General features: G+C 43.0%; 1 protein-coding gene across 1 annotated transcript in view; it reads left to right on the forward strand.

Moving 5' to 3' along the window:
• LOC140731463 (zinc transporter ZIP12-like) overlaps positions 1-27,606 on the forward strand; it is a 69,375-nt gene that overhangs the window by 18,823 nt on the left and 22,946 nt on the right. The window contains exons 5-10 of the mRNA XM_073052950.1: positions 1,996-2,183; positions 5,677-5,854; positions 10,207-10,379; positions 21,609-21,761; positions 25,804-25,905; positions 26,901-26,976. Of these exons, the coding sequence (XP_072909051.1) occupies positions 1,996-2,183; positions 5,677-5,854; positions 10,207-10,379; positions 21,609-21,761; positions 25,804-25,905; positions 26,901-26,976 (870 nt within the window). The remainder of the gene's footprint in view (positions 1-1,995; positions 2,184-5,676; positions 5,855-10,206; positions 10,380-21,608; positions 21,762-25,803; positions 25,906-26,900; positions 26,977-27,606) is intronic.

Here is a 27,606-nt window from a genome sequence, read left to right on the forward strand (position 1 = left end):
GGCCAGTTACCCCAACTTCAGTGGTTGGGAAGATGTTGGAGTCCATTATTAAAGATGAGATTTCTGGGCACTTGGAGGCACCTGATAGCACGGTTTCCTTAGGGGAAAATCTGGTCTGATACATCTGTTGGAATTCTTTGAGGAAATAACAAGCAGGAAAGATAAAGGAGAGTCAGAGGAAGTTGTATACTTGGATTTTCAGAAGGCCTTTGACAAAGGACTCTACTTGACAAGATAAGAGCCCATATTATTACAGGAATGGTACTAGCATGGATATAAAATTGGCTGACTGGCAGGAGCCAAAGAGTGGGAATAAAGGGGACCCATTCTGATTGGCTGCCAGTGACTAGTCGTGTTCTGCAAGGTTCAGTATTGGGTCTACTTCTTTCCAGATTATATTCCAATGGTTTGGATAATGGAATGGAGAGCATTATGGTCCATTTTGTGGCTGATACGAAGATAGCTGGAGGGACAGGTAGTGTTGAGGAAGCAGGGAGTCAGTAGAAGAATTTAGACAGATTGGGAGAAGTAACAGATAGAATATAATGTGCGGAAATGTATGTTCATGCACTTTGGTGGAAGGAATAAACACTATTTTCTAAACAGGGAGAAAATTCAAAATTCAGAGGTGCAAAGGGACTTGGAAGTCCCTATGGGTTAAATTGCAGGTTGATGCAGTGGTAAGAAAGGCAAAAGAAATGTTAGCACTTGTTTCAAGGGGACTAGAATATAAGAGCAAGGATGTGTTGCTGAGGTTTTATAAGGCATTGTTCAGACTGCACTTCGAATATTTTGGGAAGTTTTGCACCCCTTTTCTAAGAAAGGATGTGTTGGCATTGGGGAGCATTCAGAGGAGATTCACGAGAATGATTCCAGGAATGAAAGGGTTTATGTATGAAGAGTATTTGATGAGTCCGGACCTGTACTCACTGGAGGTTAGAAGAATAAGTGGGGAATCTCATTGAAACCTATCAAATATTGAAAGGTCTATATAGAGCAGATGTGGAGAGGAGTGTAGAACCAGAAGACACAGCCTCAGAATAGACAGAGGTCCATTTTAAACATAGAAGAGAGGGAATTTCTTTAACTAGAGAGTGATCAGTCTGTGGAATTTATTGCCATGAATGGCTGTGCAGTCCAAGTTATTGAGTCTTCTTAAAGCAGAGGTTGATAGGTTCTTGATTAGTCAGGTTGTCAAAAGTTACAGGGAGAAGGCAGGAACATGGGATTGAGAGGGTTAATAAATCAGCTATAATGGAATGGCACAGCAGACTCGATGAGCCCAATGGCCTAATTCTGCTCCTATGACTTATGGTCTTATAATATTATGGTCAAAAGTCTCAGCACCCTTAGCCTCCACCTGTTGATCCATAGCCTGACCACTCTAACACTGGCCCACTCCAACATTGGCTGCTCCCCTTCACCTCCTGTCTTTTTATTGGCTCAAATGAAACTCACTCCCAACAAGACTTGTTCTTTTCAAGTGGCTTCCACCTTGCAATGATGCCACTTTCTCACTCACTAATTCAAAGAATTTGACTCATATTTAATTGTTCGTAACTACTGAAATATTAAATAAAATATACAAGCTCAGGTAACTCTTGAATAAGCTCTAAAATGGTTAATATTCTGGATCTGATTTAAAGGGTTTTCTTCTGGTAAAATGGTGCAGTGTGGAATAAAGATGGATTGGTAGCATTACCAAACTTTGACAATTATTGTGCAGGCAGTGTGATTTTGTAACAGACCTGCTGAATGGAAACTGAAGTCTTTCAAGATGAATAGGATCTCAACCAATGTCTTAGATCAGAACTAGTCAGAGTCTTTTAATTGTTTGCCTACCCAAAGATAATGAGCTATTGCAATGTGGGATCTCACATTATCTGGCCAGCCCAAGCAGATGGACTTGAGAAGGTACAGTTCCAGATAGGAAAGCTGCACATTTTCAGTGGTTGATTAACTGTGTTGTTGGCACTGTTTTCCTTGTTCATCCAGATTTAAAACAGCTCCTTCATCAGCTTGGCCTGGGAAGATATTATGCATCGCCTTTACATGACCATGAAAATCACAGAACCAGAGGAGCAAAGCACTTAGAAAGCTCCAGAGAACTACTTTTTGGAACAAAGCAAAACCAATATCATCATTGTGATCTCTTATCTGATGATAGCTTCACTTGGGCAAAGGTAAAGGAAACATAATAACTGTCCAAACTATTTTTCTTTAGCTAGATGGCATCATGCTGCATTGGAATTTTCCTTGTTTTACTTGTTTCAGTTGTTACACACAAACGACTAATAAATTACCATTATGAATTGCTCATAGCTTAAAAAAACTCTGCAATTCCTCTGGCTGGTATCACTAACTTCCCACACCTTCAGGTTACTTGCATTTTACCATATTGTCTGCCAGCACAATACTTGTAATTTGTCCAATCGCCACATTCATTACTTTCTGTGAAAATGTGTCTATCTAGTCTATCCTGCGACTTGCACAATTGTAGCACCATGCCTCTGTTCTAGTCTTTTTGGCAATGTGAACATGTGCAAATTATCTCATCCTTAAGAATCCTGAATTCTTGAATAATATCTCCTCTTAGGCCTTACTTCTCTAGAGTAAACAATCTCAGGCTCTTAAACCTTTCTTCATAGCTCAGATGCCTTAATATACACATCAGTCTGGTGACACTTATTGTACTGAATCTAATCCCATGATATCTTTGAAGACAAGAATTGTATAAATTGCATGAAGATCAGAATTGTATAAATTAATAATGGTATTCTCCCACACTCTACTGGAGGCCATAGAACAAAGTGCTTCACTGGCTTCTAAACAAGGTAGGGACAAGTATTCCATAAACACATATTTATGCAGTCATTAGCTTCTGGGATTTCTTCTGGCCTACTCTGTCTGGATCCATTTATGTTTCTTTACCACTGCTATGTACTCCGTACCTTTCTGTTCCTGTCCTGTGTTCTGTGAAATTATAGATTCATTGTTATACAGTATAGCAACCAACTCATACACACCAACCAAAATGCTAAGCATACTGTATGTTTTTTGCCTGTGTTTGGTCCATATCATTGAGTTATCGAGTATTACAGCACAAAAACAGGGTCTTTCAGCCCATCTGATCCATGTCTTCCTGGTTTTCTGCTTAGTCTCATCTACCTGCTCTTGGACCATATCTATGCCTATCTCTCTCATTCATGTAGCTATACAAACTTCTCTTAAATGTTACAATTTAACTCTCACCTACTATTTCGGTTGGCAGCTTTTTTCACACTCGCTCCATGATCTGAATGGAGAAATTCCCCCTCAGATTCACCTTAAATATTGTACCTTTCACCCTACACATAGTATGATCTCTACTTCTTGTCTCACCCAGCTGAGGGGGGAAAGCCTGTAGGCATTCACCCTATCAACACCACTCAATTTTGCAAACCACTACAAGATCTTCCCTCATTTTCCTACTGTCCAAGAAATAAAATCCTACAGAGCTGTTCTTTGTAACTCAGGTCCTCAAGCCCTGGCAACATCCTTGTAATTTTTTTGCTGCACTCTTTCAAGTTTATATACAGTGCCTATAAAAAATATTCACCTCCCTTGGAAGTTCTCATGTTTTATTGTTTCACAACACTGAATCACAGTGGATCTAATCTGGCTTTTTTGACACTGATCAACAGAAAAGGATTCTTCCATGTCAAAGTGAAAACAGAACTCTACAAAATACAAATGAAAAACACAAAATAATACTTAGATAAGTATTCACTCCGTTTAATATGACTCACCAAATCATCATTTGGTTTTAGAAATCACGTAGAGTGTAATTAGTTAAATTGTTCTGTTGTATATCTTACTGTATGTACTATTTGTTACAAATTACTATAATTTGCACATTGCACATTCAGATGGAGACGTAATGTAAAGATTTTGACTTCTCATGTATGTGAAGGATGTAAGAAATAAGATCAATTCAATTCAAATGGAGATCTATTTTTGGAGACCTGTGTGCAGTCAAGGTGTTTCAATTGATTTTAGTACAAATATTCCTGTATCTGGAAGGTCCAGCTGCTGGTGAGTCAGTAGCCTGGCAAAAACTACACCATGAAGGCAAAAGAACACTCCAAGCAACTCTGCGAAAAGGTTATTGATAAACACGTCAGGAGATGGATACAAGAAAATTTCCAAGTCACTGAATATCCCTTAAAGTACAGTTAAATCAATCATCAAGAATATGGTACAGTTGTAAATCTGCCTAGAGCAGGCCATCCTCAAAAATTGAGTGACCATGCAAGAAGGGGACTTGTGAGGAAGGCTCTGAGAGAGGTTTGACAACTCTTGAGGAGTTACAACCTTCAGTGGCTGAGATGGGAGAGACTGTGCATACATCTGTTGCCCATGTGCTTCACCAGTCACAGCTTTATGGGCGGGTGGCAAAGAGAAAGCCACTGTTGAAAAAACTGTCATGAAATCTCAGCTGGAGTTTGCCAGAAGGCATGTGGGAGACTCTGAACTCAGCTGGAAGAAGGTTCTAGGGTCTGATGAAACCAAAATTGAGCTTTTTGGCCATCAGACTACTCACTATATTTGGCATAAGCCAAACACCGTACATTATCAAAAACACACCATCCCTACTCGGAAGCACGGTGGTGGCTGCATCATGCTGTGAGGATGCTTCACTGCAGCAGGCCCTGGAAAGCTTCTAAAGGTAGAGGGTAAAATGAATGCAGAAAAATACAGGGAATCCTAGACTAAAACCTGATGCAGTCTTCAAGAGAATTGTGACTTGGGAAAAGATTTGTTCTCCAGCAAGACAGTGACTCGGAACATAAAGCCAAAGCTACACAGGAATGACTTAAAAACAACAAAGTTAATGTCCTGGAGTGGCAAAGTCTGAGTCCAGACCTCAATCCAATTGAGAATTTGTGACTGGACTTGAAAAGTGCTGTTCACTCACGATCCCCAAGAAATATGACAGAGTTTGAGCAGTTTTGTCAAGAAGAATGGGGAAAAATGTGCAGATGTCCAAGGCTGATACAGACCTATCCACACCGACTAAACAAAATACACAGTTCTAATCAATACTTGCCCCCCTGAGTTAAATTTTAATGTCTTCTCTTATTTGACTCTGATACTGATATTCCATGATGCCACAAAGTATTATGTTGTAATGACAATTTTACATTTAATATTATAATAATTCATAAGGAAATATTAAAAATGGAAAGTAATCAGCAATCAATTAATCATGACATATCACACCCTCCGATTCAGAAGTAAATCATGGGACTGATATTCTTCTTTCAACTACTTTTTGCTGCCCATCTTTGTTGTCAATGAAACAGTTCATCAGTGTTTTATTCATTTAAATTTGATGGAAGAGCCCACTAAAATAATGGAAATTGGGATACGGTCAACTTTCCAGCTCTAACTAACCTGGGCCACTCCGATGACTTCTATCAGGCTGAAGGTGCTAAGAGGTTATCCAATGGTAAAGATTATTGAGGACATGATCTTAACTATGCTTTCCTTGCAAGAGAAACATTTTATGAGCTTTATATGCTCCTAATATCTATGTGGTTATCATTTCTGTTGTACCTCACTGAAATTTGTGGCTTGTATGCCTTAAGAAAGCCTTGAAGATCAGAGGGTTGACTGTCATATCCTTTCTGTTAGGTTTGCTTTTCTGCTGACCAGCTTGTCAGGATCTTCTTTAATGACAGTGATTCTCCTATTTCAAAAGACCACTTTGATGAGATCAGCACAGCTATTATTCAACAGTTGCTTAGTGGAGCTTGCCAATATGGAGGCTGGAAACACACACAATCCACCATCTTACCAACTAATATTGAGAGTAAGTTACACAAAATAAGATGATTTTATTATTCTGGCAAGCAAAAATGGTTAAATGAATCAAGTTCTGATATATATAATTTTTCTTTGTCTGCTGTAGGGTTAATCTCGCACATATTTGTCACATTGTTTGTAATTAAGCTTACAGCCAGACTTTGACAGACTTATTTGAAATAATTCCTTCAAATCTCTCTCACAACATGGAAAGAATTCTGAGAAATCTGGTATCCTTTCCTTAAAATGGATTTTTACTATTTTGTCCATAGAGAAGCAAGAAACAGTTAATGAAAAAGATGAACTATTATCTCAAACCATTTGGAGAATCTCAAATTCAACAGTTGAACCTGCCACATTTCACAGCTGGAACAGAACCATATACAGGGACAAATTAATCAGTATAGTTGTCTGGTTGTATTATTTTTCTGTACAGTTCACCAATATGAACTCAGTTTGAAAAAAAGTTGCAATGAGTTGGATTTGGATTCCATTAGACACACGCTCCAGTAAAGTAGCAGTCAAAACTACCACAGTGGTAGTGGTAAAGGTGCCTACCAAACAGACAGCAATTTTATAAAATACCAGCGTTTCAAACTTTGCTCTTAATGGAGCAGTGATTCTGAGTAGAGAGGATTTGTCATTATTTCATTATTTCCACCCCTCATCTTCAATTTCCAACAAACTTTGTGTAAGTGTGTCCATATTTAAGAATGAAGTAGAGCTACTTTTTGGAATAGCACTTTGGTTTACATGCATGCCAGCAGATCATGATTCAATACACCTTCCTGCTTCACGAAGAACCTCAATTTTCACGTGAAAAATAGAAAACTTACATTGTTCGTGGGTGTTTACCTGACAAATCAAAGCAGAGAATATTTAGAACAAAGTTTAAGTTTAGGAAGCTATGACTTGGGTAAAATAATCCCTAACTAAAAAAAAAACAATTATAAGAAACTCATTTTGTTCAAATATTCAAATCTTTTCTATTTACAAGTCAATGAAGTAATTTAAATATTCATCGCTTCTGGTCATGACTCTGTTAATAAAAATATGGATGGTTAATCAACTGATCGGTTGAAAATACTGCAGGCAACTGAAATACAGAGGATAAGAGCTTGGAAATTTCAAAACCACAAACAAGTATCCTTCACAGAAACAACCCCACCATCTGAATGTATAACTGCACTCACACACTAAAAAGGATAGAATCAAGCCAACCAGGAATAAATAACAGGAGACATAAGAAAATCTGCAGATGCTAGAAATCCAAAGCAACACACACACAATGCTGGAGGAACTCAGCAGGTCAGGCAACATCTATGGAAAAGACTAAACTGTTGATGTTCAAGACCAAAACCCTTCTTTAGGATCATAGATCATAGTCAGCAAACCAGAAAATAATTTTTAAAAAGGCAAAAGGAAATACACATTATTTTAATCTCGGGTAGAAATACAGTAAGCACAGAATTGATTAGGAGAGTCAGAGTAGGAATAGAAATTATAGTAAAACAAAAAATTCTGATGATAAATTACATATCCAGTTGCATTCACAAAAGAAAAAGACAAGTTAATATTTCTTGAAAAACTCCTTTATGGAACTAAAATGCCTCCATTCACGTTTCTAAGTGGTATTTTCTCTTGACAGATCCTGATCCATATTCTGAAAAGATTCTGCATACAATTGAAGAAAACATACTTTTCTACACATTAGCTAAACTTAGGAAAGTCAAGTTCATGTTTCTGCTCATAATCATTCATACACAGAATATAAATGCCATGAACATTAACCTTGCAAGAGTCAAGCCTACTAGGGGAAAGGCTATTCTAGATTGGTTGTTGTGTAATAATCCCAAATTTATTAGTTAGCTAAATGTAAAGGAACCCTTAGGAGGCAGTGATCATAATATTGATTTCATACAGAAATTTGAGGGGGAGAAACATAAGTCACTTTTATCAGTATCGCAGTGGAATAAAGGGAATTACAGAGGCATGAGAGAGGAGCTGTCCCAGGTGGATTGGAGGAGGATATTGGCAGGGATGACAGCAGAACAAAGGTGGCAGAAGTTTCTGGGAATAGTTCACAAGATGCAGAATAGATATATCCTACAGAAGAAGAAATTCTTAAATGGCAGGCCTTATCAACCGTGGCTGACAAGGGAGCTTAAGGGCTGTATGAAAACCAAGGAAAACAAGAGTGAGTGGGAAGTTGGATGGTTGGGAAGCTTTTAATCCAACAAAAAAGCAACTAAAAAAAGCTATAAGAAGGGAAAAGGTGAAATATGAGGACAAACTAGTCAATACTATAAAGCAGGATACCAAAAGTTTTTAGTTATTTGAAGAATAAAAGGGAGATGAGAGTTGATATTGGACCACTGGAAAGTGATGTTGGTGAGGTAGTATTGGGGGGGGGGGGAGATAAAGAAATGGCAGATAAACTTAAGCATTTTGTTTTAGTCTTTACTGCAAAGAACACTAGCTGTGTGCCAGAGGTACATGTCAGGGAGCAGGTGTGAGTGTCATTGCTATTACAAAAGAAAAAGTGCTCGGCAAACTGAAAGGTCTTAAACTGGATAAGTAACCTGGACTAGATGGGCTGCAACCCAAAGTCTTGAAAGAAGCTACTGAAGAGATAGCAGATACATTGGTCATGATCTTTCAAGAATCACTTAATTCTGGCATGGTCCCGGTAGATTGCAAATGTCATTTCACTCTTTAAGAAGGGAGGAAGATAAAAGAGAGGAAATTATAAGGCAGTTACCCTAAGCTCAGTGGTTGAGAAAGTGTTGGAATCCATTATTAAGAACAAGGTTTCGGGGTACTTGGAGACTAATGATAAACTAAGGCAAAGTCAGCATGGTTTTGGTCAAGGGAAATCTTGCCTGACAAATCTACTGGAATTCTTTGAAGAAGTATCAAACAGGGTAGACAAAGGAGAGGTAGTGGATGTCATTTACTTAGATTTTCAGAAGGCATTGAATTAGGTGCCTCACATAGGGCTGCTTAACAAGATAAAATCCTTTGCTGTTACAGGAAAAATACTGGCATAGATAGAGGAATGGCTGACAGGCAGAAGGCAGAAAGTGGGAATAAAGGGAGCCTTTTCATGTTGGCTGCTAGTGACTGGTGGTGATCTTCAGGGGTCAATATTGGGACCACTACTTTTCACATTGTTTGTCAATGTTTTAGATAGTGGAATTGATGGCTTTGTGGCAAAGTTTGTGGACAATACAAAGATGGGTGAAGGGTTAGGTAGTGCTGAGGAAGAAATGTGATTGCAGCAGGACTTAGACAAATTGAAAGAATGGGCAAGAAAGTGGCAGATGGAATATAGAGTTGTGAAATGCATGAAAATGCATTTTGGTAAAGGAACAATTGTGCAGACTATTAACTAAATGGGGAGAATATTCAAATATCAGGTGTGCGAAGGGACTTACGAGACCTCACGCAAGACTCTCGGAAGTTTAATTCACGGGTTGATTCTGTGGTAAAGAAGGCAAATGCACTGTTGGCATTTACTTCAAGAGGAATAGAACTTTAAAACAAGGAGATAATGCTGAAGCTTTATAAGACGCTAGTTGGTTTGCACTTGGAGTATTGTCAACAGTTTTGGGCCCCTTCTCTCAGAAAGGATATATTGTCTTTGGGCAGAATCCAGAGGAGGTTCACAAGAATGATTTTGAGAATGTAAGGAGCGTTTGGCAGTTTTGGGCCTACACTCACTGGAATTTAGGAGAATGTGTGGGTATCTCATTGAAACCTACTTAGTGCTGAAAGGACTAGATAAGGTGGGTACAGAAAGGATATTTCCTCTGGTGGGGGTGTCCAGAACAAGAGGACATAGCCTCAAAATTGAGAAGTCACCTTTTAGAACAAAAGTAAGGAGGAATTTTTTTAAACCAAAGAGTAATGAATCTCTTCCACAGACTGCAGTGGAAGCTAAGTCCGTGGGTATATTTAAAGCAGAAGTTGATAGGTTCCTGATTGATTGGGGCACTAAGGCATATGACGAGAGGGTGGGTGTATATTGTTGAATGGGATCTGGGATCAACCATGATAATATTACTGAGCAGACACAATGGGCTGAATGGCCTAATTCTGCTCCTATGTCTTATGGTCTGATGCTCTTTGGTGACATATGAAATCTCCTTAAACTTCTAACACAGTAGAGCCACAGGTGTGCCACAATTCCAACAGGTAATTACTTTATACAGTACTGTCTGTCTTAATTTAGCTTTGCTAAATATTTTGGGTTATAACATGCTTTTCTTCATGACAATACCTTTGTGAGTACTTGTACATTTGAAAATATAATCCACATTCAAAAGGAATGTTCATTTTGTTAATTTTTACTTTTAGAATATGGATACAGTACAGTGGCTGTCTTGATAATTACAGTGAGCTCCATGTGTGGCATCACCCTACTCATTTTCAATTCTTGCAAACAGACGTACCAGCTCATTCTACAGCTCTTTGTAGGTATAGCAGTTGGAACAATGTCAGGTGATGCATTGTTACATCTCTTGCCACAGGTGAGTTATCCTGCATGAATATTATATTTGTTTAAACATAAAATATTCATGAGATATTATACTGAAAGCTCAGACACAGCAAGATCATTAAACAAGCCAGTTCAGAGATGGTTTAAAGAAAATAAAACTGATCGGCCAAGAGGTAGAAAATAATTTTACTTCATTGGAAACTTAGAATAGCTTTTTTGAGTGGGCACCACAGCATCCAGCAATCTCAGGTGACAGTGCATGCTGGGAAAATTACCAATTAGTAAAACAGGCCCCATTAAACATATTTCACAAAAAGGCTGAAAGGGAATGGAGATTAAAGGCTGTAGATTCCTGCAGACAAACCAATTATCATGGCTACAAAGAGGTTTTCTGTTTTTGCTTCTGACTATTGCTTGGCACTTTTTCTCTGAAGTTGTAATTTCAGACCTCAGTGTGCGCCTGAGTACATTACCCTAGCAGGCATTTTTCAGTGTCATACTAAAGAAGCATGAGAAGTTGCTGTATTTTGGGAGAGACGTTAAATCAAGATGTTCAGGGGGAGTGAGGTGTTGATTGGATGGAAGTCAGGCAGATGACTGGGTGTTGCTGAGGATGAATAAATTAGTTAATGAAGGAAATGTAAAAATGGGACTTACCTGAAGGGAGGTGAAACCTTGAATTCCCTGACAGTTGCTGAAATCTTTGAAATCTTCTTCAGTACCCTGTTGGCCTCCTGCATGTGACAGGATTTGGCCTATTTGACATCAAATAAAGATTAGAACTATTTGATATCATGCACTGTCTGTTCTTTCCAGTACACTGAGTACATAACAGAGCTCACAGAAACCTTCCCATTAGGTTATATTCTGACGAAAAAAAATTGGCCCTCCATATTTGGCTTACCATGATTTGAAAATTGGTTGATTCGATGAGAGTTCTAAACATCATGCTAAATTATTCAATAAATCAAAGACCATCTTTATTCCAAATGTTTTCTTAAGGCAGAAAAAGTGTGAAAGAATAAAATCAGAAGACTTGCATTTAGAGTAAACATAGAACATAGAACAATACAGCACAGTACAGGCCATTCGGCCCACAATGTTATGCCGACCCTTAAACCCTGCCTCACATATAACCCTCCACATTAAATTCTTCCATATACCTGTCTAGTAGTCTCTTAAATTTCACTAGTGTATCTGTCTCCACCACTGACTCAGGCAGTGCATTCCACACACAAACCACTCTCTGAGAAAAAAAAAACTTCCTCTAATATCCCCCTTGAACTTTCCTCCCCTTACCTTAAAGCCATGTCCTCTTGTACTGAGCAGTGGTGACCTGGGGAAGAGGTGCTGGCTGTCCACTCTATCTATTCCTCTTAATATCTTGTATACCTCTATCATGTCTCCTCTCATCCTCCTTCTCTCCAGAGAGTAAAGCCCTAGTTCCCTTAATCTCTGATCATAATGTATACTCTCTAAACCAGGCAGCATCCTGGTAAATCTCCTCTGTACCCTTTCCAATGCTTCCACATCCTTCCTATAGTAAGGCGATCAGAATTGGACACAGTACTCCAAGTGTGGCCTAACCAGAGTTTTATACAGCTGCATCATTACCCCGCGACTCTTAAACTCTATCCCTCGACTTATGAAAGCTAACACTCCATAAGCTTTCTTAACTACCCTATCTACCTGTGAGGCAACTTTCAGGGATCTATGGACATGTACCCCAGATCCGTCTGCTCCTCCACACTCCCAAGTATCCTGCCATTTACTTTGTACTCTGCCTTGGAGTTTGTCCTTCCAAAATGTACCACCTCACACTTCTCTGAGTTAAACTCCTTCTACCACTTCTCAGCCCACTTCTGCATCCTATCAATGTCTCTCTGCAATCTTCGACAATCCTCAACACTATTCTCAACACCACCAACCTTTGAGTCATCTGCAAACTTGCCAACCCACCCTTCTACCCCCACATCCAGGTCGTTAATAAAAATCACGAAAAGTAGAGGTCCCGGAACCGATCCTTGTGGGACACCACTAGACACAACCCTCCAATCTGAATGTACTCCCTCCACCATGACCCTCTGCCTTCTGCAGGCAAGCCAATTCTGAATCCACCTGGCCAAACTTCCCTGGATCCCATGCCATCTGACTTTCTGAATAAGCCTACCATGTGGAACCTTGTCAAATGCCTTACTAAAATCCATGTAGATCACATCCACTGCACTACCCTCATCTATATGCCTGGTTACCTCCTCAAAGAACTCTATCAAGCTTGTTAGACACGATCTGCCCTTCACAAAGCCATGCTGACTGTCCCTGATCAGACCATAATTCTCTAAATGCCCATAGATTCTATCTCTAAGAATCTTTTCCAACAGCTTTCCCACCACAGATGTAAGGCTCACTGGTCTATAATTATCCAGACATTCCTTACTACCCTATTTGAACAAGGAGACAACATTTGCCTCCCTCCAGTCCTCTGGTACCACTCCTGTGGACAATGAGGACATAAAGATCCTAGCCAGAGGCTCAGAAATCTCTTCCCTCGCCTCATGGAGCAGCCTGGGGAATATTCCGTCAGACCCCGAGGACTTATCTGTCCTAATGTATTTTAACAACTCCAACACCTCTTCTCCATTAATATCAACATTATCCAGAACATCAACCTCACTCATATTGTCCTCTCCATCATCAAGTTCCCTCTCAGTGGTGAATACCGAAGAGAAGTATTCATTGAGGACCTCGTTCACTTCCACAGCCTCCAGGCACATCTTCCCACTTTTATCTCTAATCGGTCCTACCTTCACTCCTGTCATTCTTTTGTTCTTCACATAACTGACGAATGCCTTGGAGTTTTCCTTTACCCTACTCACCAAGGCCTTCTTATGCCCCTTCTTGCTCTCCTCAGCCCCTTCTTAAGCTCCTTTCTTGCTGCCCTATATTCCTCAACAGACTCATCTGATCCTTGCTTCCTAAACCTCATGTATGCTGCCTTCTTCCATCTGACTAGATTTTCCACTTCACTTGTGGTTCCTTCACCCTACCATTCTTTATCTTCCTCACCGGGACAAATTTATCCCTAACATCCTGCAAGAGATCCCTAAACATCAACCACATGTCCATAGTACATTTCCCTGCAAAAACATCATCCTAATTCACACCTGCAAGTTCTAGCCTTATAGCCTCATAATTTGCCCTTCCCCAATTAAAAATTTTCCTGTCCTCTCTGATTCTATCCTTTTCCATGATAATGTTAAAAGTCGGGGAGCAGTGGTCACTGTCCCCCAAATGCTCACCCACTGAGAGATCTGTGACCTGACCCAGTTTGTTACCTAATACTAGATCTCATATGACATTCCCCCAGTCGGCCTGTCAACATACTGTGACAGGAATCCATCCTGGACTCACTTAACAAACTCTGCCCTGTCTAAACCATTGGAACTAATCAGGTGCCAATCAATGTTAGGGAAGTTAAAATCACCCATGTTAACAACCTTGTATTTTTGCACCTTTCTAAAACTTGCCTCCCAATCTGCTCTTTGGTATCTCTGCTGCTTCCAGGGGGCCTATAGAATACTCCCAATAGAGTAACTGCTCCCTTCCTGTTCCTGACTTCAACCCATATTGACTCAAAAGAGGATCCTGCTACATTACCCACCCTTTCTGTAGCTGTAATAGTATCCCTGACCAGTAATGCCACCCCTCCTCCCCCTTCCCCCCCTCTCTATCCCTTTTAAAGCACTGAAATCCAGGAATATTGAGAATCCAGTCCTGCCCTGGTGCCAGCCAAGTCTCCGTAATGGCCACTACATCATAATTCCATGTATGTATCCAAGATCTCAGTTCATCACCTTTGTTCCTGATGCTTTTTGTATTGAAATTTAGAGCACTTTAGCCCTTCTACCTTACTACATTTACACCCTTTATTCTGTTTCTCTTTCCTTAAAGCCTCTTTATATGTTAGATCTGGCTTTACTCCATGATGCACTATCAATTACTCCAAAAGACTGGAAGTAGAGTAAATACTGAAAGGCTTTTATTAACAGTAAACTGAATCCACGCCCATGCTGTATGTCTGTCCTGGACTGTGGGAGGTGCAGTGACACAATTGCCTTTATTCAGGGGTCTGTGGGAGGAGCCACAGGAGCAGTCAGCAGGGGGTCTGTGGGAGGAGCCACAGGAGCAGTCAGCAGGGGTCTGTGGGAGGAGCCACAGGAGCAGTCAGCAGGGTCAGTGGGAGGAGCCACAGGAGCAGTCAGCAGGGGGTCTGTGGGAGGAGCCACAGGAGCAGTCAGCAGGGGGTCTGTGGGAGGAGCCACAGGAGCAGTCAGCAGGGGGTCTGTGGGAGGAGCCACAGGAGCAGTCAGCGGGGGTCTGTGGGAGGAGCCACAGGAGCAGTCAGCAGGGGGTCTGTGGGAGGAGCCACAGGAGCAGTCAGCAGGGGTCTGTGGGAGGAGCCATAGGAGCAGTCAGCAGGGTCAGTGGGAGGAGCCACAGGAGCAGTCAGCAGGGGGTCTGTGAGAGGAGCCACAGGAGCAGTCAGCAGGGGGTCTGTGGGAGGAGCCACAGGAGCAGTCAGCAGGGTCTGTGGGAGGAGTCACAGGAGCAGTCAGCAGGGGTCTGTGGGAGGAGCCACAGGAGCAGTCAGCAGGGGTCTGTGGGAGGAGCCACAGGAGGAGTCAGCAGGGGGTCTGTGGGAGGAGCCACAGGAGCAGTCAGCAGGGGTCTGTGGGAGGAGCCACAGGAGCAGTCAGCAGGGGTCTGTGGGAGGAGCCACAGGAGCAGTCAGCAGGGTCTGTGGGAGGAGCCACAGGAGCAGTCAGCAGGGTCTGTGGGAGGAGCCACAGGAGCAGTCAGCAGGGGTCTGTGGGAGGAGCCACAGGAGCAGTCAGCAGAGGGGTGTGTCCAGGCATGTCCAGACAGACAACCCAGTTACAACCTATATACATGGTTTACCACATTCACCCCTCCTTTTTAAAAAAGAGAGTCCTGCGGGGTGAAGTGACTGACAATATTTTAAACAAATATATTTACAGGCCAATTCTATCAGGCAGTCAAGTCTGTCGCTGTGATCTATGTAACACCGGTGGTGATTGCACCGGTGACGGTGGTTGTGCTGGCTCCAGCCTGACTTGAGGTGCCAGCACGTTAGGCGTTGGTAGTCCCTCGTGCGTGTTTGTGGCGCCTGGTATGGGAGTGTCAAGAGTTATCTGTGTAGGGTTTGGAGTGCACGTTGTCTTGAGGGTATATATATTGGTGGGTACGGGGTTAATAGTCGCCATGGAGTGTTCGGGGTAGGGGCTGGTGCTCCTGCGGGTGCCAAGTTGCGGATGGAGACCGTGTCCTCCCGCCCATCAGGTAAGACCACGTAGGCATACTGGGGGTTTGCATGAAGTAGGCGAACCCCCTCGACCATCGGGGAGTATTTATTGCTCCTCACATGTTTCCGGAGCAGCACTGGCCCCGGGGACATCAGCCAAGCCGGTAGGGTGGTCCCGGTGGTCGACTTCCTGGGAAAAGAAAAGAGTCGCTCATGAAGGGTGGCATTGATGGAGTGGAGTGCCTTGGGAAGGACCTCCTGCCAGTGAGAGACCGGCAGTCCCTTTGACTTAAGGGCTAAGAGTGTGGCCTTCCACACCATGGCTTCCTCCTTCTACACCCATCCAGTCCCCGGGTTTTATAGCTCATGATCCTACTAGTTGCAATACCTCTAGCCAGCAGGTATTGGCGCAGCTTGTCACTCATAAACGTGGACCCTCTGTCACTGTGGACATAGCACAGGTATCCAAACAGAGTGAAGAGCTTGCGCGGGGCTTTTATGACTGACGTGGTAGTGGTATCAGGGCAGGGGATGGCGAAGGGGACCCACGAGTACTTGTCGATTACGTTAAGAAAGTACACATTGCGGTCAGTGGAGGGAAGGGGGCCTTAAAGTCAACACTCAGTCGCTCAAAGGGGCGGGTGGCCTTGATTAGTTGTGCCTTTTCGGGTCGGTAGAAGTGCGGTTTGCACTCTGCGCAGACTTGGCAGTCCCTGGTCATCATCCTGATCTCCTCAAGGGAGTAAGGCAGGTTCCGGGCTTTCACAAAGTGGAAAAGCCAGGTGACCCTCGGGTGGCAAAGATCTGCATGTAGGGCGTATAGCCGGTCAATCTGCGCACTGGCACACGTTCCCCGGGATAGGGCATCGGAGGGCTCATTGAGCTTCCCAGGCCTGTACATGATGTCATAGTTGTAGGTGGAGCATTCGATTCTCCACCTCAAAATTTTATCATTTTTGATTTTGCCCCGCTGTTGGTTGCTAAACATGAATGCAACTGAGCACTGGTCAGTCAGCAGAGTGAATTTTTTGCTGGCGAGATAGTGCCTCCAGTGCCTAATAGCTTCCACTACGGCCTGGGCTTCTTTCTCCACCACGGAGTGCCAAATTTCAGGGCCTTGAAGGGTACGGGAGAAGAATGCTACCAGCCTTCCTGCCTGATTGAGGGTAGCAGCCAGCACGAAGTTGGAGGCATCGCTCTCTACGTGGAAGGGAATGGCCTCATCCACCACATGCATTACTGCTTTGGCAATGTCCCCTTTGATGTGACTGAAGGTCACGCGGGCCTCGGCTGAGAGGGGAAATGTGGTGGACTCGACCAGGGGGTGGACCTTGTCTGCTTAGTTAGGGACCCATTGGGCATAATATGAAAAGAAGCCCAGGCACAGTCTGAGGGTTCTGAGGGTGTTGGGAAGAGAGAGTTCCAACAGGGGGCGCATACAGTCGGGGTCAGGGCCAATGACTCCGTTCTCCACGACACACCCAAGGATAGCAAGTCGGGTGGTTCTGAACACACACTTGTCCTTGTTATAGGTAAGATTGAAAGCTTTGGTCGCTTGGGAAAATTTTCAGAGGTTGTTGTCGTGATCCTGCCGGTTGTGACCGCAGATGATGATGTTATCCAGATAGGGAAATGTGGTCTTCAGTTGGCACTGGTCCACCATCCGGTCCATTTCCCTCTGGAAGACAGATACACCATTTGTAACACCGAAGGGGATGCGCAGGAAGTGATAAAGCCTGCCGTCCGCCTTGAAGGCGGTGTAAGGGCCATCCTCCGGGCGGAAGGGGAGCTGGTGGTAAGCGGATTTTAGGTTTATGGTCAAGTATACCTTGTACTGAGCTATCTGATTGACCATATCCGCGATGCGGGGTAGGGGGTACGTGTCAAGCTGCGTGAACCTATTGATGGTCTGGCTATAGTCCACGACCATCCTATTTTTCTCCTCGTTCTGAACAACAACCACCTGGGCCCTCCAAGGGCTTGTGCTTGTCTCAGCGATCCCTTCCCTGAGCAGCCGCTGCACCTCCCACTTAATGAAGGCCCTGTCCCCCGCGCTGTACCTCCTGCTTTTAGTTGCCACAGGTTTACAGTCAGGGGTCAGGTTGGCGAACAGCGGTGGGGGAGGGATCTTGAGAGCAGAGTGGCTGCAAGTGGTGTCAGTAGTGCGGCTGTTGGCATGGTGTTGGGTGGGATGTGTGTGTGTGTGTGTGTGGTCAGTAGTGGGGTATGTGACAAATTCCCACAGAACTGGGGATTTCTGACAGTGATTGGTGGGAGGGGCCCGTCATACTCCATTGTCACACTTTTCAGGTGGCTCTGGAAGTCGAGCCTCAATAGCACAGGAGCACACAGTTGAGGCATGACCAGTAATGTAAAGTCTTGATATTCTGTGCCCTGCACCACCAGCATCGCTACACAAACCCCCCGGACGTCTGTTATATGCGACTCAGAAGCCATGGTGACCCTCTGGCTTACCGGCTGTGTCACGAGTCCGCAACGCTGCACCGTGTCTGGGTGGATAAAACTCTCAGTGCTGCCTGTGTCAAACAGGCAGCTAGTTCTGTGCCCCTCCACCAGGATGTCCATCATTGACCTTGCGAGCTGGTGGAGAGTGCTTTGGTCGAGGGTCACAGAGGCCAGAGTTGAATTGCTGACTCGGTCCGGCGTGGTGGGGTGCCTGGTAAGCACCTGTGGGTTGTAGGCGGTTTAAGGTGGTGCCGACCAAGATTGTGACCCCCATGCCTCGCACGTAGTGCTGCTCAATCCCGCTCACGGTTTGGACTTACAGGCCTTGGCGAAGTGGCCCTTCTTTCCGCAGCTGGAGCAGGCAGCTTCTCGGGCCGGGCAGCATTTTCGGGGGTGCTTCTTGAGTCCGCAGAAGTAACACAGCGCGGACTTGCGACTGGCAGCAGCCGTGGTCGATACACCGGTGGATTGCAGGGTCTGTGGCGTCCACGAGGCTGTCGGGAGATCATGGGCCTGGAGAGCATCAGAGTTGTGATGAGCGGCCTCCAGCGTGTCAGCCAGCTCAGTCGCCGAACATAAGGTAAGATTGGCGTATACCAGCAGCCGCTCGCGCACATACCCTGACCTAGTCCCCATGACAAAGGTGTCTCTTACTAGGAACTCCGCATGCTGTTCGACCATCAGCCCCTGGCAATCGCAGGCCTGCATGAGTGTATGTAGGGCCCGGACAAACTCAGCGCTCGACTCTCCGGGCCGCTGCTGCCACGTCGCTAAGCGATGTCGTACAAAGACAGTGTTTACCGGCTGCAGGTATTGTCTTCTGAGGATGCTCATCATGCTGTCATAACTTGGCTGGTCTCTAATCATCGAGTAGACCCATGGACTGACCATGGAGAGGAGAACTCTGCGCTTTGCAGCGGACTTGGTCACTTCAATCTCCTCCAGGTATGATTCGAAGCAGGCTAGCCAGAGTTCGAAAGCGTTTCCAGCCTCAGGTGTTTGCGGGTCGAGGTCTAACTTGTTGGGTCTCAGGACGTGTTCCATGCCTTAAAATTACTGTTAATGAAATTGATGCACTATCAATTACTCCAAAAGACTGGAAGTAGAGTAAATACTGAAAGGCTTTTATTAACAGTAAAATGGATCCACGTCCATGCTGTATGTCTGTCCTGGACTGTGGGAGGAGCAGTGACACAATCACCTTTATACAGGGGTCTGTGGGAGGAGCCACAGGAGCAGTCAGCAGAGGGGCATGTCCAGGCATGTCCAGACAGATAACCTAGTTACAACCTATATACATGGTTTACCACACTCCATCCACTATACTTGCAGCTCTCACATGACCTTTATCCTCCTCCACCTCACTATCTGCTCTAACACTCTGGTTCCCCTCCCACTGCAAATCTAGTTTAAACACCCCCCGGAGCAGCACTAGCAAACCTTCCCGCAAGGATGTTAGTCCCCTTCCAATTCAGGTGCAACCTGTCCCGTCACAACAGGTCCCAATTCCCTGGAACAAGGCCCAATTGTCCAGAAACATGAAGCTCTCCCTCCTGCACCAACTCCTTAGCCACGTATTTAACTGCATTATCTTCCTATTTCTATCCTCACTAGCACGTGGCATGGTTAGCAATCCTGAGGATGCAACCCTGGACGTCTTGTCCTTCAACTTTGCACCTAACTTCCTAAACTCTCTTTGCAGGACTTCCTCCTTCTTCCTATCCATGTCATTGGTCCCTACATGGACCACGACATCTGACTGCTCACCCTCCCTCTTGAGAATATTGAGAACTCAATTCAAGATATTGCGGACCCTGACACCAGGGAGGCAACAGACCATCCGGGATTCTCGATCTCTTCCAAAGAACCTCTTATCTGTCCCCCTAACTATCGGATCCCCAATCACTACTGCTCTCCTCTTTTCCCTCCTTCCCTTCTGAGCTGAGGGTCCAGTCTCGGTGCCAGAGCCGCAACCACTGCAAATTGTCCCTGGCAAGCACAGAAGCACAGAACCAGGCCTGTTGGCCCAAATGGTCTTTGCCCTCCACAGCATCCTCCCTGCTAGTCCCAACTGTCCATGTTCAGCCTATAATCCTCCAAGCCTGTCCTCTCCTTCTACCTATCCAAACCCTTCTCAAATGTTGCAAACATACCAGCCTCAATCACTCCCTCTGGCAGCACACTCCAGGTACTTATCATCCTCCGTGTTTAGGAGCTACCTCTCCGCTCTTACCTCTCATCTTGTACTGGTGCTCTCTGGTTTTGGACTCCCTGGCACGGTGGAAAATACTATGACCATCCATTCTCTCCATCACCTCAAGATTTTAGAAACCTCTATGAGGCCAGTTCACATTATCCTGAGCTCCAAGGAATAAAGATCCAAAATAGCCAACTCTCCCTGTAAATCAGCCCTTCTAGTCCTGGTAGCACCATCGCAAATATTTTCTGTACCCTCCAACTTGACGATGTCTATCCTTTAACAGGGCGACCAAAACTGCATGCAATATTCCAAGTTTGGCCTTAGCAGGGACATGTAACTGCAAAATAATGCAACTCCTAAACTCAGTGCCCTGACTGATGAGGGCCAGCATGCTAAATGCCTTCTTCACTATCCTGTGAAGCATAGGTCAGTGAACTGTCTACTTGTACACCTGGGTCTTCCTGTTCTACATAGACAGGGTAGGTGGTAGTAAAATATTCATTTAGCAGTGGTGTCTATAATCAGCAGGGGTAGCTCTATGTAAGAGGTAAGAGTTTAGAGGAATACGAGGAAGAACTTTTTCACCGAGTGGCTTGCTGAAGTTTGGAAAATACTGTCTGAGAACATGATGGAGGCAGAGACTCACACAACATTTAAGAACTATTAACATGAACACATGAGTCACTAAGGCATAACATTATTTGGTGGAATGAGTGTAGGTGGCTACTCACTGTTTGACAGAATGGGCTGAAATCCTGCTTATCTGTTGCAAGATACTATGACTCTATGGCCCATCTCCTCATACTAACCAAATACCTTCCTTCCAGGACCTGCTGAACTCATCCAAAGCTGATTTATCTTCAAACTATCAGGAGAGTCTTGAATAAAGTCCAGGGCTCAGCTTTGGATGTGTTTTACACTTGCTCTTTTCAAAGTAGAGATTGCAACCTGAATAGAACAATCATATGTACTTCTTTCTCCCCCTTCACCTCACCTTCTTACTCTGACCTCCTCTTCCTTTCCAATCTTGATGAAGGGTCTCGGCCTGAAACGCCAACTGTTTACTCTTTCCTATAGATGCTGTCTGGCCTGCTGAGTTCCTCCAGCATTTTCTATGTGAACCTTCTGCCACATATTTGTATTAACATGGCAATGTCAGATATTGTAGATGTGGTTGATTAAAATGATTACCAGCTGTATCTTCCTTGGGTTTGGTTAAATTCATGAGGTAATATAAATGAGAAAGCCTTTGCTCATCTCTTTTGTCTCAGGTCCTTGGTCTGCACACACATGGACAAGAAATCACCAGCCACTCTTCTGAAAGCAGAGGGTATATCTGGAAAATGTTTACAGTACTTGGAGGAATATACGCATTTTTCCTAATTGAAAAAATTTTCAAACTCATCCTAACATTTAGAGGTCAGGTAAGATCAAAAATAAATATTTTCAGAAAAAGAGTTTAGCATTACTTGAGACCTTTAATTAAAAATGCTCATTCAACATTTATACTTATCAGGGCATCCCGCTGAGTGATTTAAATAACTAAGAAGATTGATGAAGGCAGGGTGATAGGCATTGTCTATATGGCTCTGAAATAAACTGAGCGATGGGAGCAATGGGATGATCAATGATTTGGGTCAACCATCGTTTGCCTTCACAGATGCTGGTTGACCATATAACCATATAACAACTACAGCATCTTGGCCCTTCTATTCTGTGCCGAACGCTTACTCTCACCTAGTCCCACCGACCTGCACTCAGCCCATAATCCTCCATTTCTTTCCTGTCCATATACCTATCCAATTTTACTTTAAGTAACAATACCAAACCTGCCTCTACCACTTCTACTGGAAATTTGTCCCACACAGCTACCACTCTCTGAGTAAAGAAATTCCCCCTTGTGTTACCCCTAAACTTTTGCCCCCTAAGTCTCAACTCATGTCTTGTTTGAATCTCCCCTACTCTCAATGGAAAAAGCCTATCCACGTCAACTCTATCTATCCCCCTCATAACTTTAAATACCTCTATCAAGTCCCCTCTCAATCTTCTATGCTCCAAAGAATAAAGACCTAACTTGTTCAACCTTTCTCTGTAACTTAGGTGCTGAAACTCAGGTAACATTCTAGTAAATCTTTTCGGTACTCTCTCTATTTTGTTGACATCTTTCCTATAATTCGGTGACCAGAACTGTACACAATACTCCAAATTTGGCCTTACCAATGCCTTGTACAATTTTAACATTACATCCCAACTCCTATACTCAATGCTCTGGTTTATAAAGGCCAGCATACCAAAAGCTTTCTTCACCACCCTAGCTACATGAGATTCCACCTTCAGGGAACTATGCACCATTATTCCTGGATCACTCTGTTCTACTGCATTCTTCAATGCCCTACCATTTACGATGTATGTCCTATTTGGATTATTCCTACCAAAATGTAGCACCTCACCCATATCAGCATTAAACTCCACCTGCCATCTTTCAGCCCACTCTTCTAACTGGCCTAAATGGTGACCAGATGAGTTTCTTCAATGGTCTGCTTTTTTTCACTCTATATTTCAGAGCCTGCACTATCTTGTGTCTCTTTTTTTTATATATAAGACACTTGACAAAAGTCCACATGACAGGTCACCACAAAACAAAATTCATGTCATATGTTAGTGATAATAAACCTGATTCTGCTTGACCGATTTAGGACATTGACGGATATGGAATCCAAAGTGAGCAGGTTAATTAGATCCAAAATTGAATTGGTGACAGGAGGCAGAAGGTCTATTGATCAGAAATTTGTGACAAGTAGTGTCCTACAGGGATAGGAGCTGAGATCTTTGTAGTACAAAATTGAGTACAAGTGTAGGAGGAAAGATTAGTAAGTTTATGGAGAACAAACTATCCTTTTGTGGATAGCGTGAGTTGTGTCTTTTGGCTACTGCAGGGCGTAGATCAAATGAAAAGTTTGCCAGATCACAGGCAGATGGAATTTTATTCCGACAAGCGCGAGGTGATGTATTTTTGCAAAGAAGACGGAATCCATCATCGAGGACCCCCACCATTCAGGTCATGCTCTCTTCACTCTGCTGCCACCAGGAATGAGGCACAGGAGCATAGGACCCGATGCCAGAACGTTCAGGAACAGTTTTACCCCTAAACCATCAGGCTTCTAAACCAGCAGGGATAACATCACTCACCTCGACTCCAAACTGATTCCACAACCTACAGACTCACTTTCAAGGATTCTACAAATGGTGCTCACATCATTTATTTATTGTGTTTGCAGATTGTCTTTTTTTGCACTTCAGCTGTTTGTAAGTAGTTTTTCATTGAATCTAATGTATTTATTTGTTCTACTGTGAATGCCTGCAAGAAAATGAATCTCAGTCTAGTACATGGCAACATTTATGTATCTTGATAATATATTCACTTTGAACTTTGAACATTTTGGAATTTAGAGAAGAGTAGGGCATACGCAGTAAATAGGAAGTCAATAAGAAATGTTAGTGATTAGAGGGACCTGGGGTTCATGTCCATAGCTCCCTGAATGTGTCAGCACAGATAGATAGTTTGGTGATGAAGGTAAATGGAATGATTGTCTTCATAGGTTGGATCAGAGAATATGAAAGATGGGAAGTTATGTTGTACATACATTTACAAATACTAGTTTGTATACACATAGAATATTCTGTGCAATTCTGGTTGTCACACCACAGGAAGGAATCAGAATCATAATCAGTTTGTTATCACTACCTTAAATGACATGAAGTCCATTGCTTTGTTGTAGCAGTATGATGTAAGGATGTAAAATTACTATAAATTACAAAATAAATAAGCAGTGCAGAAAGTAGGAATAATAAGATAGTGTTATGGGTTCATGCATATTTCAATATCTAATGGTGGATGGGAAGAAAATGTTTTTGAATTGCTGAATGTAGGTCTTCAGGCTCCTGTGATTCCTCTGGAATAGTAGTACCAAGAAGATGGTATGTCCCGTGTGGGAGGTTCCTGAGCAATGGATGCTGAAAATGGTGAAGATGTTTTCGTGTGGGAAGGGTGTGCCCACAACTTTCCATAACCTCTTGAGATCCAGCATTGGAAACTCCAAACCTCCCCAAAATCTTAATGATGTGGAGCCATTGGTGTGCCTTCTTTGTGATTCTGTCAATGTATTGCGCCCAGGATAGATCCTCGGAAAGCCGCTCACCCTTTCGGCTTTGTCCCTCAGTGACGTCTGACTTACCCTTTCTCAAGCCCACAGTCAGTTCCTTGCAGTCGCAAGTGCAACACCACTCAAGCAGCCAATCTATCCTGCTCCTGTCCACCTCCTCATCGTCATCTGTACCAACAACCTTGCTCCCCTCTGTGGATTTATCAATGGTGTTTGAGCTATGCTTAACCCCACAGCCACAAATGTAGAGAAAGTACAACAGTGGACTACGCACTTGTCTTTGGGGTGTGCGTGTGTGTCAGTGAGGAAGAGATGATTAAAAATCCATACTGACTAGGGTTTCCCGAAGAAGAAGTCGTGGATCCTATCGCAGTGGGATGTACAGTGGGCCAGCTTTGCAAGCTTGGTAATGTTGCTGACTGGAGGTTCATCAGGATGTTGCCTGGTTTAGAGAACTTTACTTGTGGGGAGAGATTAGCGAAGTTGGGATTTGTTTCCCCTGGGTTAGAGGAGGCTGAGTGGTGACTAGATAGAGGTATATAAATTATTTGAGCTGAGGTAGTCAGGAAAGACCTATTGGGGCTGGTTCTCCTGTGCACACAATGAAGAGGGTCTGGTGAGTTCAAACTTTCACCCCTTTCTAATGTGGTCTGAGTGTCAGTGTGCACAAGTGCTTCACATATTTACAGTAGGAAATCAGACAGTTGTGCACACATGTCAAGGGTGTTCAACACCAGCTTACAGGGCAGGCGGTATAACCATTGGCAGCATAATATTGTAAAACCATGGTGCAAAGTTACAGAACCAACAGCAGTATCCCCACAATAGATAGTGATCACAACAACTGGGAGAAATGTTCTTTAAAAAACCCTTTCATGTACATGTGACAAGGAGTTAATGAATATATCTTGTCTATTTTTGCATTCAGTGATGAAAAGGCAGAAAATTGTACATATAATGATTAGTGCCACTCATGACTCCTCAGTGAGAGCAGCATCTGACAGTGGCAAGGCGGGCAGTGGTAGTAGCAGCAGCTCCTGTTAGTGTCAGGTGGGTGTCCTACTGGCAGAAGGTGGGTATCGGAACTGGGCACTGACATCAATGGTAAGCGAGGAACTTTCCTGGCTGTTTAGATTTTAATTTCAATACCACCTCATTTCTGAGCCCCAGTTGGATGGTAGCAGGAACAAGATCACTCTGTGTTTTTTGTCAATCAGTGCATTAAATAAAATGCACAAATATGTAGACTTTATTGAATAGTGGTAGAGTTTAAGATGTCCTCATTTTATTTCTCCTGACTTAGACATTTGGAAATGAACAGTTGGCACATTCACATGATGTCCCAATGGAGTCCAACCCTGACAGGGAATCAGACAGAGGCAAATCTATTTCCACTCTGCAACTGGTAAGGTGCTGCTTGGATTAAACTTGTGCTTTGTTTTATCAGCAATAACATAGTCAAAAAATACTATAAAATTTACCAGTATTCACTACTGGGGTATGATGCAAACAGGCCGTGGGCTAGAGAATTGGAAACAAAATGCAATTGGCCTATGTTTTAGTGGTTCTGATTTTCCAAAGGGTGAAATTTACTAGCTAGAGGGTCAAAGGTACACTAAAGCAGGCACCACTGACATCAACTTCGCCATAGGAATGACAATTTAATTTAATAATCATAGATTATCTAAAATAAATTAATAACCTGGCAACTGGGCAATTGGACGTTCCTTGGCTACAGACTTTCTGGCAACAGTTAGGATTTGGAGAGATTGGAGTCTAAAGAGATGATGGTTGTAGAAAGGCGAAACAAAAATGGGATTTAATTACTGAAAATATGGCAGAGGCTTCCTTGGGGCTCCATTTTTCCAGGGCCAGAGGAAATATTTACATATTGCTTCATAACAGAATTTCCTGACTACTGGCAAACCAGTTCTGAGCTACCAAGTGTACAATAGGTTTTTAGATGCATCCTGGGAACCTAGCTTTAGAAAACTTCAACTGTATCAACTAGCTTTTAAAAGACATTCAAGATTTAGCTTGAATTCCACCAAATTGGAATTCTTTATCAAACTGAGATTTTTCATTGAATATAAATGATATAAATATTTTAATTGATTCAAAATTGTTAGGTTTGAATTCAGTATTTTCAACCTTGTGATAACTCAGGATTATTTTTAGATATCCGTAAATTTGTTTTGGAAATAGTTCCCTTAAAATGACATTTGATAGCTTGTAAATTTATTTTGTTTTGCATTAACTGAAAATGTTATTGAATCATCTTAATCAAGCTAACATGATAAGATTTATTGTGCTAATATATATCTAGAAGGGAAGGTATTAAAGGAATTATCAATCTAGACTCTGTTATTTCTTTATAATTGTATTCCATTTTGCAAACAGCAAAATCCAGAAGATTCAGAAAATGTTGAAAATCCTACAGATCATGCAGTAGAGAGTAATTCTGCAAATGTCAGAAGTAAGTACATTATTTTGAATGATTGCAGAATGCACACAAAAAGCCTAGAAACTGGATCATTTGTATCCGCTTGTATGCATAAATAGAGCATAGACATTGATTTGTATATATTAGATCATGCCAGCAATAATTTCTGGGTAAAATAGCAATAAACAGGAAAATGGGTTGGGCTCTTTATGTCTAAAGCACATTGACACTATCAGCTACACATGACAGATCACGCACTGCAAGTTTCTTTAACAGCCAGCAGAAATTCTTCCAGGAAAAGCTCAAGTCTAAACCTTCATTGTTAACCCTCACAATCAAAACTAGGCACAGATCATGCTAGGTTCTGGAATGAGCTGACATTTAAAGGGTATGCATGGCCACATGGGAGGCACTTCAACTCCCAGTGTCACTTTTCAATTATGTACAATACTTCGATGGGACCTCCTTTTATCGATTTAAGCCTTTGTTTAAAATCAACTGTGAGTTGCAAGCTGTAACTGCTGGGACCTTTTCTGCACCACCTTGCAGTAGCTTGCAAGTATTTGGAACTATGTCATTACTACCCTGAGCAGGGTAAATGTACCAGATCGTGGGGGTGCTTAATCATAGATGCTGCCATCTTTAGGCATCGCCTTTTGAAGA

This window comes from Hemitrygon akajei, chromosome 8 (genome assembly GCF_048418815.1).
Source record: "Hemitrygon akajei chromosome 8, sHemAka1.3, whole genome shotgun sequence".
Classification (NCBI taxonomy): domain Eukaryota; kingdom Metazoa; phylum Chordata; class Chondrichthyes; order Myliobatiformes; family Dasyatidae; genus Hemitrygon; species Hemitrygon akajei.